Source organism: Hippichthys cyanospilos, chromosome 4 (genome assembly GCF_059441005.1).
Source record: "Hippichthys cyanospilos isolate Australia breed blue-spotted pipefish chromosome 4, RoL_Hcya_1.0, whole genome shotgun sequence".
Taxonomy (NCBI): domain Eukaryota; kingdom Metazoa; phylum Chordata; class Actinopteri; order Syngnathiformes; family Syngnathidae; genus Hippichthys; species Hippichthys cyanospilos.
Genome location: NC_142372.1, coordinates 6,558,712 through 6,573,982, shown reverse-complemented (window position 1 = coordinate 6,573,982; position 15,271 = coordinate 6,558,712). Strand labels below are relative to the sequence as shown.

Genomic DNA, 15,271 nt, shown 5'->3' with positions numbered 1-15,271 from the left:
AGGTTGTTCAGATCTGGCCTGTCACTTAATTTTAATTTAATTTTGACTTCAAGTTTCTGGCGAAAACCCAAATTTGCAAGTTACACGGTGAACTTTTACACATATTTTGTTACCAATACTCCTTTAAAACAGTTTTTAGTTTTAGTTCAAAATATGTAAATGTGTGACACTTACTTCTGCATTAGATGTTTAGAAAATATTTAGGTAAAAAGTTAAATAATAATCAAACAATAGCCATTTTGCCAAGGTTTTAAGCTATATAATCAGAGTAAGACTAAAAGGGGCTAAAATAAATTAGTTTCAAAATCTTGCAAATAAATGTGTTCTTAACGACCGACAGTATGTTTTAAATATAATTTTAAGTCTAGTTATCATTCAATTATATTACATGGGGGGGTGGCACCCCTCCGGAGGCTGCATTGTCTGCTATAGCTACGGACAACAGTAAATGCAGCACCTCCTGCTGTCCGTAATGAAGAACGGTCGAAATCTTACGCACTGTCCCTTTAAAAGAATCAAATTTCCCTGTTTTATTTGTTAATCATAGTTCGTCCAGCCCTGGCATAGAGCCGAGGGCCATTTCGTGACTGCGGCGAGCGCGACTCTTCCGTGTGTCCGGATGATTGGAAAGACCTCCAGTGAGTGACGTGGGAGCCATGGTGAGGAATTCTGGCGCGGCGGGGAGGGCGCGTCGGCGCTAACGTCGGGGTCGGGAAGGAGCACCCTCGGGACCTCGGTCTTTATATAGCCCCCCGAGTCGTGGGAAAAACCAAGCCCGGGTCCTTGTTTTTCCAGGCCTGCATGGGAGCTTTCATTCCGGGGGGAACGTTGCGGCGACTTTCCCTGAGGTACCCCAAAAATGCCTTCCTCCCTTTCGGCGGGATTTGAACTTGAGGGGGATGAGTTAGAAATGGCGGTGGGGGTTGAAGGGGTGCAGTCGTCATGGAGACCGGTGACAGCCCCCAGCTCCCTCTGTAATAAAAGCGTTGGAATGTGAGGCTACGCGGCGGCATTGTTGAGCAAACATCTCAGGAACGCGCGCGCACACACACCGGAACTTTTTTCAAAACTGCCCCCACACCGCATCCAGTCTGGCACCTGACTTCCTGGTGCGCACCTGCAATGGACGCTTGGCAATGCACCACGCAATCAGGAAAACTGAATTTAAAACAAAAATACATTTACACTGAAGCAAAAACTGAAAATAGATAACCTAGCCAAATCCTATTGACAAAGCGGGAAGAACAAATTTGACAATAAGAAAAACATACCAATACAAATATTTAAAAATTTAATTACCAAAAAATATCTAAACTATCCAAACCCTATTTACAAAAACGGAATTGCAAATTTGCCAATAGAAAAAAACGTAACAATACACACTTACAAAAAAAACCTATTTACCAAAGTAAACTTACAAACAGAAATATATTTCTTTTTTTAATGTTATTATTATTATGTTGAAAAATGCAATTTTTTTTACTAAAAGTAATTGTAAGTAACTGTACATATATATATATATATATATATATATATATATATATATATATATATATATATATATATATATATATATATATATATATATATATATATATATATATATATATATATATATATATATATATATATATATATATATATATATATATATATATATATATATATATATATATATATACTGTATATATATATATATATATATAGATAGATAGATAGATAGATAGATAGATAGATAGATAGATAGATAGATAGATAGATAGATAGATAGATAGATAGATAGATAGATAGATAGATAGATAGATAGATAGATAGATAGATAGATAGATAGATGCAATTGTGGGCGGGGCAATTTGCATAGAGCAGCAATTCACAAAAACTTAAGTGAAAACACATTTAAAAATAACCATGAACATGCAAAATTAGGTCGAGATGTTCAAAATGTTTGACTAAATATGTAGGGGTAGCAAGTGTTTAGTTGAGCCAGACATACAAGGAGAAGTTGGAATCCATGCTAAGTATTGTTGCCTGGCAACCGACTGACCAAAAAAAAAAAAAAAAAAAGCAGTCTGCAACAGCTTCTTTCTTTCTTTTTCTGGCCGTTTGTCCTCACAGGAGGCTTCGTAGGAAAAAAGGGCCCCTTTTTTAGGTACACCTGCATGATCTAATGATACCTGATGTAAGAGTTACATGCTCCAACATCATAACCTAGGGAAAGCAATTTTCGAACTGAATTCTACATAACCTGCGAGGAAAAATCCTTCAAATGAAGTCAAGTATTGAATGTGAGAATTGAAAAAAAGTACATACTGTACTAGTAAAATAATTGGAATATTTTATATGAATGTCACATATGCACATCTCATAGTAGTTTCTCAAATGCTATCTTGCTAACAAAGTATGCTATAATTGCTAGAAATGTTGAGAATTCAAATGCAACACTTTAAAGATGAAATGGCTGAGAAAGGTGAAAATAGTAAAAAAAAAAAAGTGGTCTTTTTGCCACTTGCTGTCGAGTGTAAATGATATCACAGTAGCGCCATAGGTAACAACCAACCACGGCTCTTCTTATGAATGTCACAATCAAACTCAGAAAACAATAATTAATGATTAGTTCTTAGATGTCTGCATTAATCCGGAATTTTCGTCATAAAAAATACAAAATCTGAAAGAAATACAAATTAATCTAATTTTCATTTAAATATGATTTTTTAAAAATATAAATCCCTCTAGTTTTCAGGAATAAATTAAACAATCTGCTGCATACTTTAATGTCAGCAGCAGCCAGCATAACTGGTGCTTTACTGCCACCTAGCGATTTTTTTTTGAAAGTGCAATAAAAGTGCGAGTATATGTTAAATTAAGTTGAAAGACATTTTCAGAAAAAAAAAGAAAATACAAATAATGAAATACAATTTACACTCATTTGGTGATGTAAAATAAAACCTTTTTTTATTCAGTGAAAATTGTTAATAACAACGATGAAATGACGACGAGCGCACGAATCTCAAGCGAAGTTCTTTTTAAGGAAGTTGATGAGTCCGTTGGTGGACGCGTCGTGGGAGTGCACCTCAGCGGTGTCCTGCAGCTCAGGCTCGATCTTCTTCGCCAACTGCTTGCCCAGTTCCACACTAGCACCACACAGAATATCATTAGGAAAAAAACTGTCAAACTCCTATTATATGGTATTAAATCAACTTTTAAAATATGGGACGGGAATTTTAAACAAAAAAGTGTCTCACCCCCACTGGTCAAAGCTGTTTATCTCCCACATCAAACCCTGGATGAAGATCTTATGCTCGTACATGGCTGAAAAACACATAAAAAAAAAAATCCAAATTCTGACACTAGTGGATCCATCTTCTCACACCATAAGAAGTAAGATTTTAAACTGATGTAGTGTATTATACCAATGGAGGGGTGTGTTTGCTTTGAAAAGGATGATATAGCTCAATTGTGTGTCATCACCCTGGATGGATCCCACTTCTAACAACCAATTTGGTGAGTGACCCTATAAGATTTGAGAAATGCGTCTTCTATTAACAAATATGTTAGTTGTTCATTTAACATGCATTGCAATTGCTAATTGAGCTAACTTGATGGTGGTGTCAGAAGTGAAGTTCTACACATGTATTAGAATTATGGAGGTGGTTGCTGCATAGATGGATTCCACTTTCCAAAATCTAGAACATGTTATGTTATGGTTGCAATTTGCATTAGAATTGGTTGAATTTCCCCACTTCTGACACCAATGTGTGCCAATTCTAACACCAAGTTGGTGAGCACTTCATCTAAGGTGAGAAGTGTGCATTCATATAGCAAGTGTTTATGATTGTGTGTTTTGTTTGCAGTATGCCTTGCGATAACCCACTGATACCACTTCTCTCACCAAACAGGAGTCAGAAGTGGGATTCAATACACACGTTTGCCTTTGTGTGCTATAATTATGGAGCTGCTTGTTTTCTTCATTTCTTTCATTAAAAACAGAAGTGCTTATTTCTGAGTTTGCGAAGTGCTTATTTCTGAGTTTGTGACACTTCTCACACCAATTTGGTGAACTGCCTGCCAAAGCATGCGTTATAACGAGTGAGCCCTTACAATAACGCCAATCATAACAAGTAGTAATAGTTACTGGATCCCCCCCCCCCCCCCCCCCCCTCGTAATCCTCTATTCTCACCTATGAGAGCACCAAGCGTGTAAGGGGACAGTTTTTTGAAGATGATGGAGTTGGTGGGTCGGTTTCCTTGGAAAACCTGAAAGTGCAAGAAAATAAGGATAATATGGGACAGGGTGTAAGACGATTTATGGCGTGTGTGTGGTTGTGACCCACTTTGTGTGGCAGAATCTTCTCCAGAGCCTCCCCAGACAACCCGCTGGCCTCCAACTCCCTGCGGGCCTCCTCAGTGGTCTTTCCCCTCATGAGAGCCTCTGTCTGGGCTAGGAAGTTGGCCACCAGGATCTGCAATTACGCCACAGCATTTTTTTAAATTAAATTGACAGTCATATCATTATCGTTATAGAGCAAAATGTTTGCGCAGAAAAAGAAAAAGTGTATAAAGCTCAGGTTTGTGCAAGATAGACAGATTCCACTTCTGACACCAACTTTCTGAGAGGCCGTTTCTGACCAGAGAACTGCTCGTTTTAACAAGAAAATGTTTACAGTGGAAGTACACAGTGTAAATGGTTGATGGATCCCACTTCTGACACCAATTTGTGAGTGGCCCTTACTGACTAGAGAAATTTGTATTCTAACAGCAAATGTTTGTAGCATGGTTAAGATACACAACAATGAAGGTTCTAACAGACTATTCATTTTCATTTATTGTTAATTTTTTATTGTTATGGTTATATTCAACAGTTCAATGCTGTTGCTTTTGTTGTATTTGGGATTTGGGATGCCAGATCCCATTTCTGACACAACTTTGCGAGAGACCCTTTCTGACTCGAGAAATGCACATTCAACACTAAAATGTTTCTAGTCTGGTGGAAGTACACAACGAGATCGCTGATGTATCCCACTTCTGACATCAATGTGGCAAGCAGCCTCATCTGATTTGAGAGGTATGTGTTTTAGGTTATTGTTGTGGTTATAATCAACCGTTCAACGCAAGGCCTTTTATGATCAGATGAGAGTTCTAACTTGTTGTGATTGTATTTTGGATTGTAATTCAGCGTGGATCCCACTTCTGACACCAATTTTGTGACTGTTTCTAGAAACGTGCATTCCAACATAAATATGTACAGTTATAGCTAGAGTTTACATTGTAATGGCTTACGGATCCCACTTCTGACATTGTGAGAGGATATCGGCTCACATCCACTTACCTTGTGGTGCAAGTTACTCCTAACGGGGTGCTGCGACTGTGCTGGGATGAGGAAGTCGGACGGCACCATGCGCGTTCCTGAGGTACACGCACAAATCATAGACTTGTCCATCGCAATTACATGGGAATGATCTTCCTGCAATCGAACAGTGTGTTGAGTATCAAGTACCTTGATGGATAAGCTGGTAGAAGGCATGCTGCCCATTGGTGCCCGGCTCGCCCCACACAATGGGTCCGGTGTGGTAATTTACGCGAGCACCGTGTTTGGTGACATACTTGCCGTTGGACTCCATGTCGCCCTGCAGCAAAACGGCTCATGAGTATAAGAGGGGTAAAAGTCATCGAAGCGAGATCAGACAGCAATTTAAGTGAATTGAGCAATGTGTTTTATAAAAAGAAAATGTTTTTTGTACAAATGTTTGTAAATACAATTTGCATTGATATAGCTGACGGATCCCTCTTCTGACACCATTGTGTCTCCTATATTCATTTCCTACATAGATCATTTTGATGAGCTCTTTATTTTCAGGAAAACAAGTTAATGAATGTAACCTATAAATTCTATTGTATACTTAATTTAGCACTGTTTATTTTTTTTTGTATAGGTGTTAACCTGCTGGAAGTAGGCAGCAAAGCGGTGCATGTACTGGTCGTAGGGCAGCATGGCGTGGGTCTCCGTGTGGAAGAAGTTGATGTACCAGATGCCCAGCAGGGCCAGCAGCATTGGAGCATTTTTATCCAAGGGAGCCGTGCGGAAGTGCTTGTCCTGCAGAGGTGCATTTTTTTCAGTTTTTTTTCATATTTTTATTTTCTTTGCATGTAACATTGAGTTTCGAGATGACCTTACCATCCAGTGGGCGCCTGCCAGGAGCTTCTCAAAGTTGTCAAAGCCTATTGGAGGAAAAAAAAACAAAGATATCAAAACCAGAGCATGCTCCTCCCTTGGTACCATGTTGCCAAATATCCAGTTCCAGAATTCATCTTTTGTTTTGCCTGAAAATAACCAAATTAATAATAATTTTTAAAAATTGCAACAACAAAAACTGTTAATAAAACAATCAATTATTTACACAAGGAAAATTATTGTAACTTTTTAATACTGATATTTTCTTTCCATAATACTTTTTATTATTTTAAAACAATTTTGATATACTTTGTACATAGACAAAACGCACACAATATGTTTTATTATATATATTATAAAATATTGTAATAATCAAATATGAAAAAACATGTATATATGGAGGAGTTCCTCTCTTTTTTGTAAAACTAAATACTACTTTATTGCCATTTTTATTGTTTCATTTTACAGTACAACAATTATTCAAATTATTTATAGTAAAAATACTCTTTTGGGGAGGTATGTAACACTTTAGTTTTCTTAGCATCCGAGAAAAAAAATCATTGTGTTCATAAAGCTCCTTGCCCGGTAAACTTGTAACGTACATACCGATATGCAAGGCGATGGCCATTCCAATGGCTGACCACAGGGAGAAACGTCCCCCAACCCACTGAAAGGGTAAAACACAACACTTTAAAAATGCATTTACACCCAAATCAAAAGCGTTATCCAAAACACAGGACATAGCGACATAAAGGCCATATTGTATCTGCTGGGCTTAAAATAGCAACCAAACGAAGCCCTGTGACCTTTATCTATGGGCCAGCCTGCACGGTAACCTCTTCAAGGGAGAAGGTCACCACCAATAATAACTGAGGGGGAGGCAGAAAGTTCCGCTTACAGTAAATATAGCTGCCATACAGAAAGAGCACTCACGTCCCAGAACTCAAACATGTTCTCCGTGTCAATGCCGAAGTCCTTCACTTTGGGCTGGAAAAAGACATGTTCCACAATTAGATAGCTTTCAGATAGATTAGCTCAGTATATGACGATCGGGTGACTTACGCCATTGGTGGAAAGCGCGACAAAGTGTTTGGCCACAGCACTTTTCTGTGGAGAGATGACCAAATTGTCAATGCTTGCTGTTTCCCCAACATGACCCGCACTCACGTACGTCTTTGGCGTGCTCCAGGAACCACGCTTTGGCTGACTCAGCGTTGGTAATGGTCTCCTGAGTAGTAAAGGTCTTAAAAAAACAAAGGAAAAAAAAGTATATTAGATGTGTGGAAAGCTTTCATTTGTTTTCCAGAAATGTGTGCCGATATGATTGAAATGTTTTCAATGTGGACAATGTCATGTGTGTAGAAGACTGTTTAGTGTATACAAGGGTTGTCACAGTATTGGTTGTTCCATAAATTAATTTTTATCATAGTTTTTACTCGGATTAAGCCCCTAACCAACTGAGGAGCGAAGGTTTGCAAGTGTTGGCAAGGTAGCGGGTCTTAAGATCATGTCAGATTTTATTCAAGGTTGCCAGAAAGTTGTCAAACCTTCGCCAACAGTTTTTATGTTTGTCAGAACACGTTCAAAATTTCTTTACAAAAAGAGAAATACATGGACAGCTAGCGATCTGTCGACATTTCTCCAGAGCTAATAACACTGAACAACTACAAAACAAGAACACACCGAAAATATTAATGATTGGACTCCTATGAAAACAAACATGTTTATTTAATGTGCACCAATCAGAGCAGTGCTCCCAATTTCAATGTATGACAAGGAATGCATTCTATTCTATTCTATTCTATTCTATTCTATTCTATTCTATTCTATTCTATTCTATTCTAGTCTAGTCTAGTCTAGTCTAGTCTGTTCTAGTGAGCTTACTCTGAGGAGAACAAAAGCACTAATAATTTGGCGTACACACGCCAATGTTAGCCCCTCAGTGGGATAAATTGAGTTTTTGAGCCATAGTTTTAGTTATATATTTATTTTGGCATGGTTAGTTTTGTTTAGGTTTTGTCAGATTTTGTTTTTTATCTAGTACAGGGGTGTCCAGACCTTTTCCTCTGAGGGCCGCATGCAAAAAATTGAAAGACGTACGGGCCACATTATTTTATTTTTTTAATTAATCAAGCACCATAGAAATTCATCGTTCAAACACTTCTAACGCCACCTGCCATCATATCTTTTCCTTACTTTTTTAGATACCATTTCGAGCAAATGTAATTTTATTAAATGCCACGGGCCGCTAAAATGCAGATGGTGGGCCGTAAATTACCCCAGAGCCGTAGTTTGAACACCAATGTTCTTTTATTTGTCAAGTACAAGACGGAAAAAAAGGTTATAAAAAGGTTATAAAGTAAACCTACAATCTTTTTTTTTCTGTACGGCTAAAAATACAGAAATAATTATTTTTAAAATAAATTCTGGAAGCTCGAGCATGACATTTATAAACTATATTGTGCTGACCTTTCACTGCACGCTAGGAAACACCCACACACAAATAAACTATTTTGATAACACTGATGACACAAAATAATAATGCAATCACATCGAGCGACAGATAAGCTTTAGAATAAGCAGCTCTTCTTTGGAAAGCGGGGCTAATACTGATTTATAACCCATCCTGGATCGTGGAGGTGCCGTCTGGCTTCCTGATCTATGTTTAGTTGATGAAGGGTTACTTTTTCTTTGACGTTTACTAAAAAAATAGTTCTAATAGGTTCTAATTGAGTTAAAAAAAACACAAAATGGTTGGTTGAAGACTCCAAATTATCTTTTGATGTGTTATTAAGAAAAACATCCTTCAGGTTCATCAAGGACTGCAAATTGTCTGATGTTTATGAACACATACATTAGATTAATGTGAAGACCACATTGCCTCTGATGCTTGTAAGAACACATACATCGGGCTCATGGAAGACTTGAAACTGTCTTACAAAAAACACGTTTACAAAACATATACTCTGATTACGTGTAATTGCATGTGTTTATTTATAACTATGGGTTCACCAAAGACTTCAATAATTCATCATGTTTCATGAAATGAACATTATGATCATTAGGCTCTATAAATCTTTGTTGCCAACGCGCTGTTGGGAGCCTTACGGTACCTTGGAGGCGATGATGAAGAGTGTGGTCTCGGCATTAAGGTGTGCTAAGGTCTTGGCGATGTGCGTCCCGTCGATGTTGGAAACAAACCACACGGCTGGTCCGTCCTTAGAGTACGGTTTCAGGGCTTCCGTCACCATCAGGGGCCCCTGTCATTGGCGAGATCACATAAGAGATATTTGATGTATATAAATACAGTTCTATAATATACATCTTAGCGTTTTGGAAAAAAAAGTTTGTACAGCCTTGAGAGGGGGAAGTCTCCACCTCCAAAATTCCAGAGCACAAATACAGATTACACTAAGAAACCTAATAAGGCAAATCGTCTAGCACCTTGCTATCTTGAAGTTTTGAAGAGCATAGGGAACAGTTTTTTTTCAATGTTATTTTGGTCTGCCGGCTTCCATTGTGTACTTCCTCCAAAACGAGGGAGATGTTGCTCTTATCACATTTCGAAGGGCAGATATTTAAAAGGCTTCCATTCCTCAATGTGTGGTTATAAGTTGCATGTTAAAGAACAACAAAATATCTAAAAATGTACTCAAGCAACATTTGCACATTTACAATAAAATGTTTAGAAAGGCGCAAATAAAATTCACTTGTAAATTTTTCAGTGTGGTTTAGGATCATTTTGAAATACAAAAAATTATACTCACAAGATCAGATCCTCCTATTCCAATATTGACGACGTCCGTGATGCTCTTTCCCGTGTAGCCCTTCCACTCACCGCTACGAACCCTCTGCAGAAAAAAAACATCCAAGATGAGCACTCACTGTTTTCCTGTACATAGTGTGTCCTGACATTTAACTCACGTGACAGAAATTCTTCATCTTGTCCAGAACCTTATTTACGTCCGGCATCACATCTTTCCCATCCACCATTATAGGCGTGTTGGAGCGGTTTCGCAGAGCCACATGGAGAACTGCCCGACCCTAAAGCACATTCATACGTTAAATCACAATTCATCTCCTTCTCCAGATGTTCAATAGGGTTTAGATCAGGACACTTCGAAATAATTGAATGTTTTGGCTGTTCGTAGATGTGAGTTTTAGTTCTTTTGACTGTTAGGTGACCTTTGGCTGAGACCAAGGCATCCAAAGTAAGTAGGTAGGTAGGCAGCTAGCTAGCTAGCTAGCTAGCTAACTGGCTAGCTACCTATTAGGGAGATAGATAGCTATATAGTTTGGTAGCTAGGAATCTAGGTAGATTGGATGGATGGATGGATGGATGGATGGATGGATGGATGGATGGATGGATGGATGGATGGATGGATGGATGGATGGATGGATGATGGATGGATGATGGATGGATGGATGGATGGATGGATGGATGGATGGATGGATGGATGGATAGATAGATAGATAGATAGATAGATAGATAGATAGATAGATAGATAGATAGATAGATAGATAGATAGATAGATAGATAGATAGATAGATAGATAGATAGATAGATAGATAGATAGATAGATAGATAGATAGATCTATCTATCTATCATCCATCTTGTCAGATGATGTCAGACCTACAAAAGAAAGAAGAGAAGAAGAACATAAAGAGTGACACCTCAGTAAAGTTGATTTTGTCTCCGGTGAACATGGTCTCTCTGGCCGCTTCGATGCCTCTCGATTTGGCCTGCCATAGAGAAACCAAATGGTGCATTAAAGGACACATAAATTGCTGGGATTTTGCAATCAGGCCGACTCACCAGCTCAACCAGCAACTTCATGACTTCTTCGGTGATGAGGTTCTTGGAGTAGTCCAGCAGGATGTCGCCGTCTTCCGTTTGCAGTGTGAGGCTGCATAAAGCAGAGATGTGGGAAAAAAAAGCATAATAATCTCATCTTGCTTGGGTTAATAATTGTTCCGTTCGTCTCTTCTCATCTGTTCGACAGTTCATGCATTAGGGCTACCTCAATTAGCTGTACAAACACAATGCAAATTCAGTCTCGAAAACAAGTCAAGTCCACTATTTCATTAGTTGTAATAAGCATCAAGCGAGTTGCAAATGCTAAAATTTGCGACTCGAGTCCTTCACCTTTGACACAAAGACAACATTATAGAACGGTTTGTACCTCCTACCTGAATTTGTGGAAGCGCTCCTTGTCGCTTTCGAACATGTGCCTCATGTTGAGGTTCAAGGCGTGGGCCGTGTACCATTGCTGCAGCCGCTGGAAGACGGGGTCCTGCGTGAGTCCCATGTTGCTGAGTCCGGAGGTGGGCTGAGTGGGCAGATGGGGTGAGCGCAAAAGCTTTTTGAAGGCCACCGAGCTCCTCCTACTTTTACTATATTCAGGGATGGTGCACACTTGTTACACCTCCTCCCCCCTGTGTCATCCAGGATTTGCACTACATGTATAGCGGCATTGGCAAAGGTTCAGTACTCACACTCTGTATTTAGGTAAGACAGAATTAAAAAAAAAAAAAAACTCTAAAAGTACTGGATAAAATGTTTTCCTGAAGTAAAACAGCACAAACTTGGAAATGTATTCAAGTACAAAAATAAACAATTTAAAGTATCCTATCAGTTATATACAGCGCTCATTTGGGAATCTTGGCACTATAAAGTAAAAGCTTAGGCCCATGTCAGGCTCATTTACTGCAATTAAAACGTGAAATGTTGTCAATTTTTGGCATATTGAAAATCAGGCCTATTTTGGTGAAATTTAGGCGACTGATAAATTCTAATTCTACCCAAAATTACCTGTATAATTATACATAATGCACAGCGGTAGCTGAAAAATTCACAATGTTACAGCAATTTAAATGTTGCCAAGTAGAAATCCCTAGTTTTGAGAAAAACACATTTGAAGTTTTGATACATTTATCTTCAAATACCCATAGCAACAGGTACGTTATGCAAAAGATACTGACCTGAAACTTTTAGGACGTGTTAAATGAACACTACAGAGTAGATTCCAATAGGTAAGGACATCATTTTAGATTTGAATTATTTAAAATCTGAGGAAGTTTTACACCAGTTGATATTGGGTAAAAATGGTGCCTTTACCACTCCCAGGCCTATTCCTACCCCCTTTTGAGAACTGATGCATGACATTGCAACATATACAATGGCAAATTAAAGGTTCAGAACAGGCGCAACTATCTACAGTATTCCTTATTAACATTTCTGTATAACTAGAAACTGTCAGTATTCAGGTCAGGTGATAAATGCTGCTTTGTTGGTGGAATTTGTGGACCAGCACGTCCCCTACCGACCGTTTACTCAAGTAATGGTGCAATAATCTTTATACAACGTTTGAGGGCGACAAAGCCTCAGTCTTTTGTGACGACAATTTGATTTAGCTAGTAATTTGTTTTCAGACTTGATTTTAGTGTACTGTATTACTAAAATTTCAATCTGATAGGGATAAAATGCCACACACTGATGTGTCGAATTTAAACAAAACAGCAAAACGCACAGTACTGTATTCACGTTACCAGCCAAGCTTTTGTTTTATAGTGAACATTTAACCGGAAGTGTTTGTTCCCTTTACGTCTTCACGCACTCTGATCAGCTAGAAATTCCGCCCGCTCGATGTTTATTATGAAACGTTCACCGGAAGTGTTGGCTTTTATTGCGATGGACTTGACTCACTCGTCACACAGACAGGAGAGTCGCTGTCAAAGAGGGTGGATGCCAGAGATGGTAAGAGATGCGTTTATTCCTGTATTATCTTAACATTTTTCCTCACTTTCACCACACACACCCTCAGTATTGCCCCGAGTTTGCGTTTGTGGCGCTTTTCTGTGTTTATATAGGTTGCGCCTCTGTAACGCTTTTCAGTCGTGTCGCAGAGAGGCTAGCGAGGGCAAGCTAACGTTAGCTCCGCGGAGCTGTGTCGCTAAACCCACTGAGTACACATGAACCATCCGTGGGTCCATTATCGGACGCAGATCCCCCTTCACCGATCCCCCACCTCACTATTGACAACTGAGATTCACTTACGTCTCCGTGACAGGCTTCTGGTGAGTTACGACATGTAGTTGAGTGGCTAAAACAGTCAATTTTGAACATATTTGTCTTCTCCGATCGAAACCACCCACTTTTTGGCTTAAGAGGGGAGGAGCGATTTGGTGTTAGTTATTTTTATTTTTTCCACGACATCAAATCTGCTTGGAGGGTCGTCTTGGCAACGGCTTGCTGTGTTTGTGTAATAAAGGCAAAAACGTGTTATAAATCGAGTATAGTCATATCGTTATTGGTTAGCGACGCCCGTGTCCGATAATGGACCTGTCTCGGTGTGGACTTGAACCGCTGAATACAAGTTAGCCCACTCGTGTTTGATAATAGTTTTGCAGCTTAACAGTTATTGGCGTTTGATATTGTTGCCTTTGTGACACTTAATGTTTGTTGACGTTTAGTAAAGACACGAAAGACATCTGTGTTGTCAGTAGTCTTACGCTATTATTATTAATAGCTGCGACATAGTGCTCCCGCCGCCAGGAGTTTCGGTGAAACCGGCGAGCACGAGATCGCAGCCAAATAGTGACCTTGCAGCTTTAAAACGCCTATCGCCCGATACAAAATGGACACACGCGCTTTTCATTCCGTACTGTAGTCAGCCATCATGAAGCATAAATAAAGTAAACCTTCGTCTGTAAGCTGTGAACACAGTGCTTGGCCACCGGAAGATGAAATATGCCATGTGGAATGTGTTTCCTGTTGTGCTCTTTTGGAGACACGGTGAGAAGTGTGTGTGGATGTTCACAGTTTAACACTGTAATGCCACTTAAAATAGAATTTCTGCTTTAAAAGAGGGATTATTCAATTTTCCAAACTTCTTAGATGTGTTCAATATTTTATCCTGTTTTGATCAATAACCAGGATGAGTAGTAGTCATGGCTAAACGTTTTTAGAATGACACGATTATTAATTTTCACAAAATCTGCCGTTTCCGTTTTTACAATGGCAATTTGCATATAATCCACATTGTTCTGGGGAGTGATCAGCTCAACTGTAATTAATTGCAAAGTCCTTCTTTGGCTTGGAAATGAAATTTAATCACCTAAAGTACATTTCTACTGCATTCTAGCCCTGCCACTAAAAAGTCCAGCTAATGCCATTTCAATGACACACAGGTGTCACACACATTATCGCAGGTGTGGGTGTTGATGAGGACAAGGCGAGAGGTCAATGTTATGATTGAGTGACTGGACACTTTAAAAGGAAGATGGTGAATGACACCATTGTTCCTCATCTGTAAGTCATGGTTACCTGCAAGGAAACGCATGTGCAGCCATCATTGCCATGCACAAAAAGGGCCCAACAGGGAAGTCAATAGCAGCGAGTAAGATTGCACCTCAGTCAATCATCTATCGAAATATCAAGAACTTTAAGGAGAGAGGTTCAGTTGTTGCCAAACAAGATGTCCAAGAAAGTCCAGCGAGCGCCAGGGCCGTCTCCTGAAGGTGTTTAAATGACGGGACCGGACCACCACCAGTGCAGAGCTTGCTTAGGAACAGCAGCAGGCAGGTGTGAGTGCATCTGCACGCACAATGAGGCGAAGAGTTTTGGAGGAAAGCCTGGAGTCAAGGCGGGGTCACTTCTCTCCAGTAAAAACTGCAGGGACAGGCTGATATTCTGCAGAAGGTACAAGGACTGAACTCCTGAGGACTGCGGTAAAGTCATTTTCTCTGATGAATCCCCCTTTCGATTGTTTGGGGCATCTGGAAGAAATCCTGCTCGGAGAAGACAAGGTGAGCGCTACCCAACAGTGAAGCATCCTGAGATCATTAGTGTGTGGGGTTGCCTTTCGGTCAAGGGAGTGGGCTCTCTTACAATCTTGTCTAAAAACACAGCAATGAATAAAGAATGATACCAGAACGTCCTCAGAGAGCAACTTCTCTCAAACTTCAGTTTGGTGCAGTTTGGTGATGAAGAATGCCTTTTCCAACATGATGGCGCACCTTGCCATGAAGCAAAAGTCATAACAAAATGGCTTGGGGAACAAAACATAAAGATTGTGGGCCCTTGGCCAGAAAATGTCCCA

General features: G+C 39.4%; 2 protein-coding genes across 2 annotated transcripts in view; one reads left to right on the top strand and one right to left on the bottom strand.

The window, feature by feature from the left end:
- Positions 1 to 2,925: 2,925 nt before the first annotated feature.
- On the bottom strand, positions 2,926 to 13,553 carry gpib (glucose-6-phosphate isomerase b). The gene is made up of 19 exons (XM_088412525.1): positions 13,228 to 13,553; positions 11,361 to 11,500; positions 10,987 to 11,077; positions 10,845 to 10,913; positions 10,094 to 10,213; positions 9,937 to 10,020; positions 9,283 to 9,429; positions 7,341 to 7,412; positions 7,232 to 7,276; positions 7,103 to 7,156; positions 6,776 to 6,836; positions 6,173 to 6,216; positions 5,939 to 6,091; positions 5,495 to 5,624; positions 5,327 to 5,403; positions 4,332 to 4,460; positions 4,179 to 4,254; positions 3,243 to 3,309; positions 2,926 to 3,131 (listed from the first exon to the last, which is right to left on the bottom strand). The coding sequence occupies exons 1-19, from the start codon at positions 13,294 to 13,296 to the stop codon at positions 3,008 to 3,010; spliced, it is 1,752 nt and encodes a 583-aa protein (XP_088268651.1). The 5' UTR covers positions 13,297 to 13,553; the 3' UTR covers positions 2,926 to 3,007.
- garre1 (granule associated Rac and RHOG effector 1) overlaps positions 12,866 to 15,271 on the top strand; it is a 26,021-nt gene continuing 23,615 nt past the window's right edge. The window contains exon 1 of the mRNA XM_088412524.1: positions 12,866 to 12,927. The gene's annotated coding sequence lies outside the window, so the exon portion shown is untranslated. The remainder of the gene's footprint in view (positions 12,928 to 15,271) is intronic.

Bases quoted from the DNA above. Each gene is read 5' to 3' on its own strand.
- gpib (XM_088412525.1), bottom strand. From the start codon at position 13,296: ATGTTCAAAATTGACTGTTTTAGCCACTCAACTACATGTCGTAACTCA. The intron at 10,021-10,093 runs GTGAGTTAAATG...TTTTTTCTGCAG, and splicing joins AGATGAAGAATTTCTGTCAC to AGGGTTCGTAGCGGTGAGTG. The intron at 5,404-5,494 runs GTACTTGATACT...CGTGTACCTCAG, and splicing joins CTACCAGCTTATCCATCAAG to GAACGCGCATGGTGCCGTCC.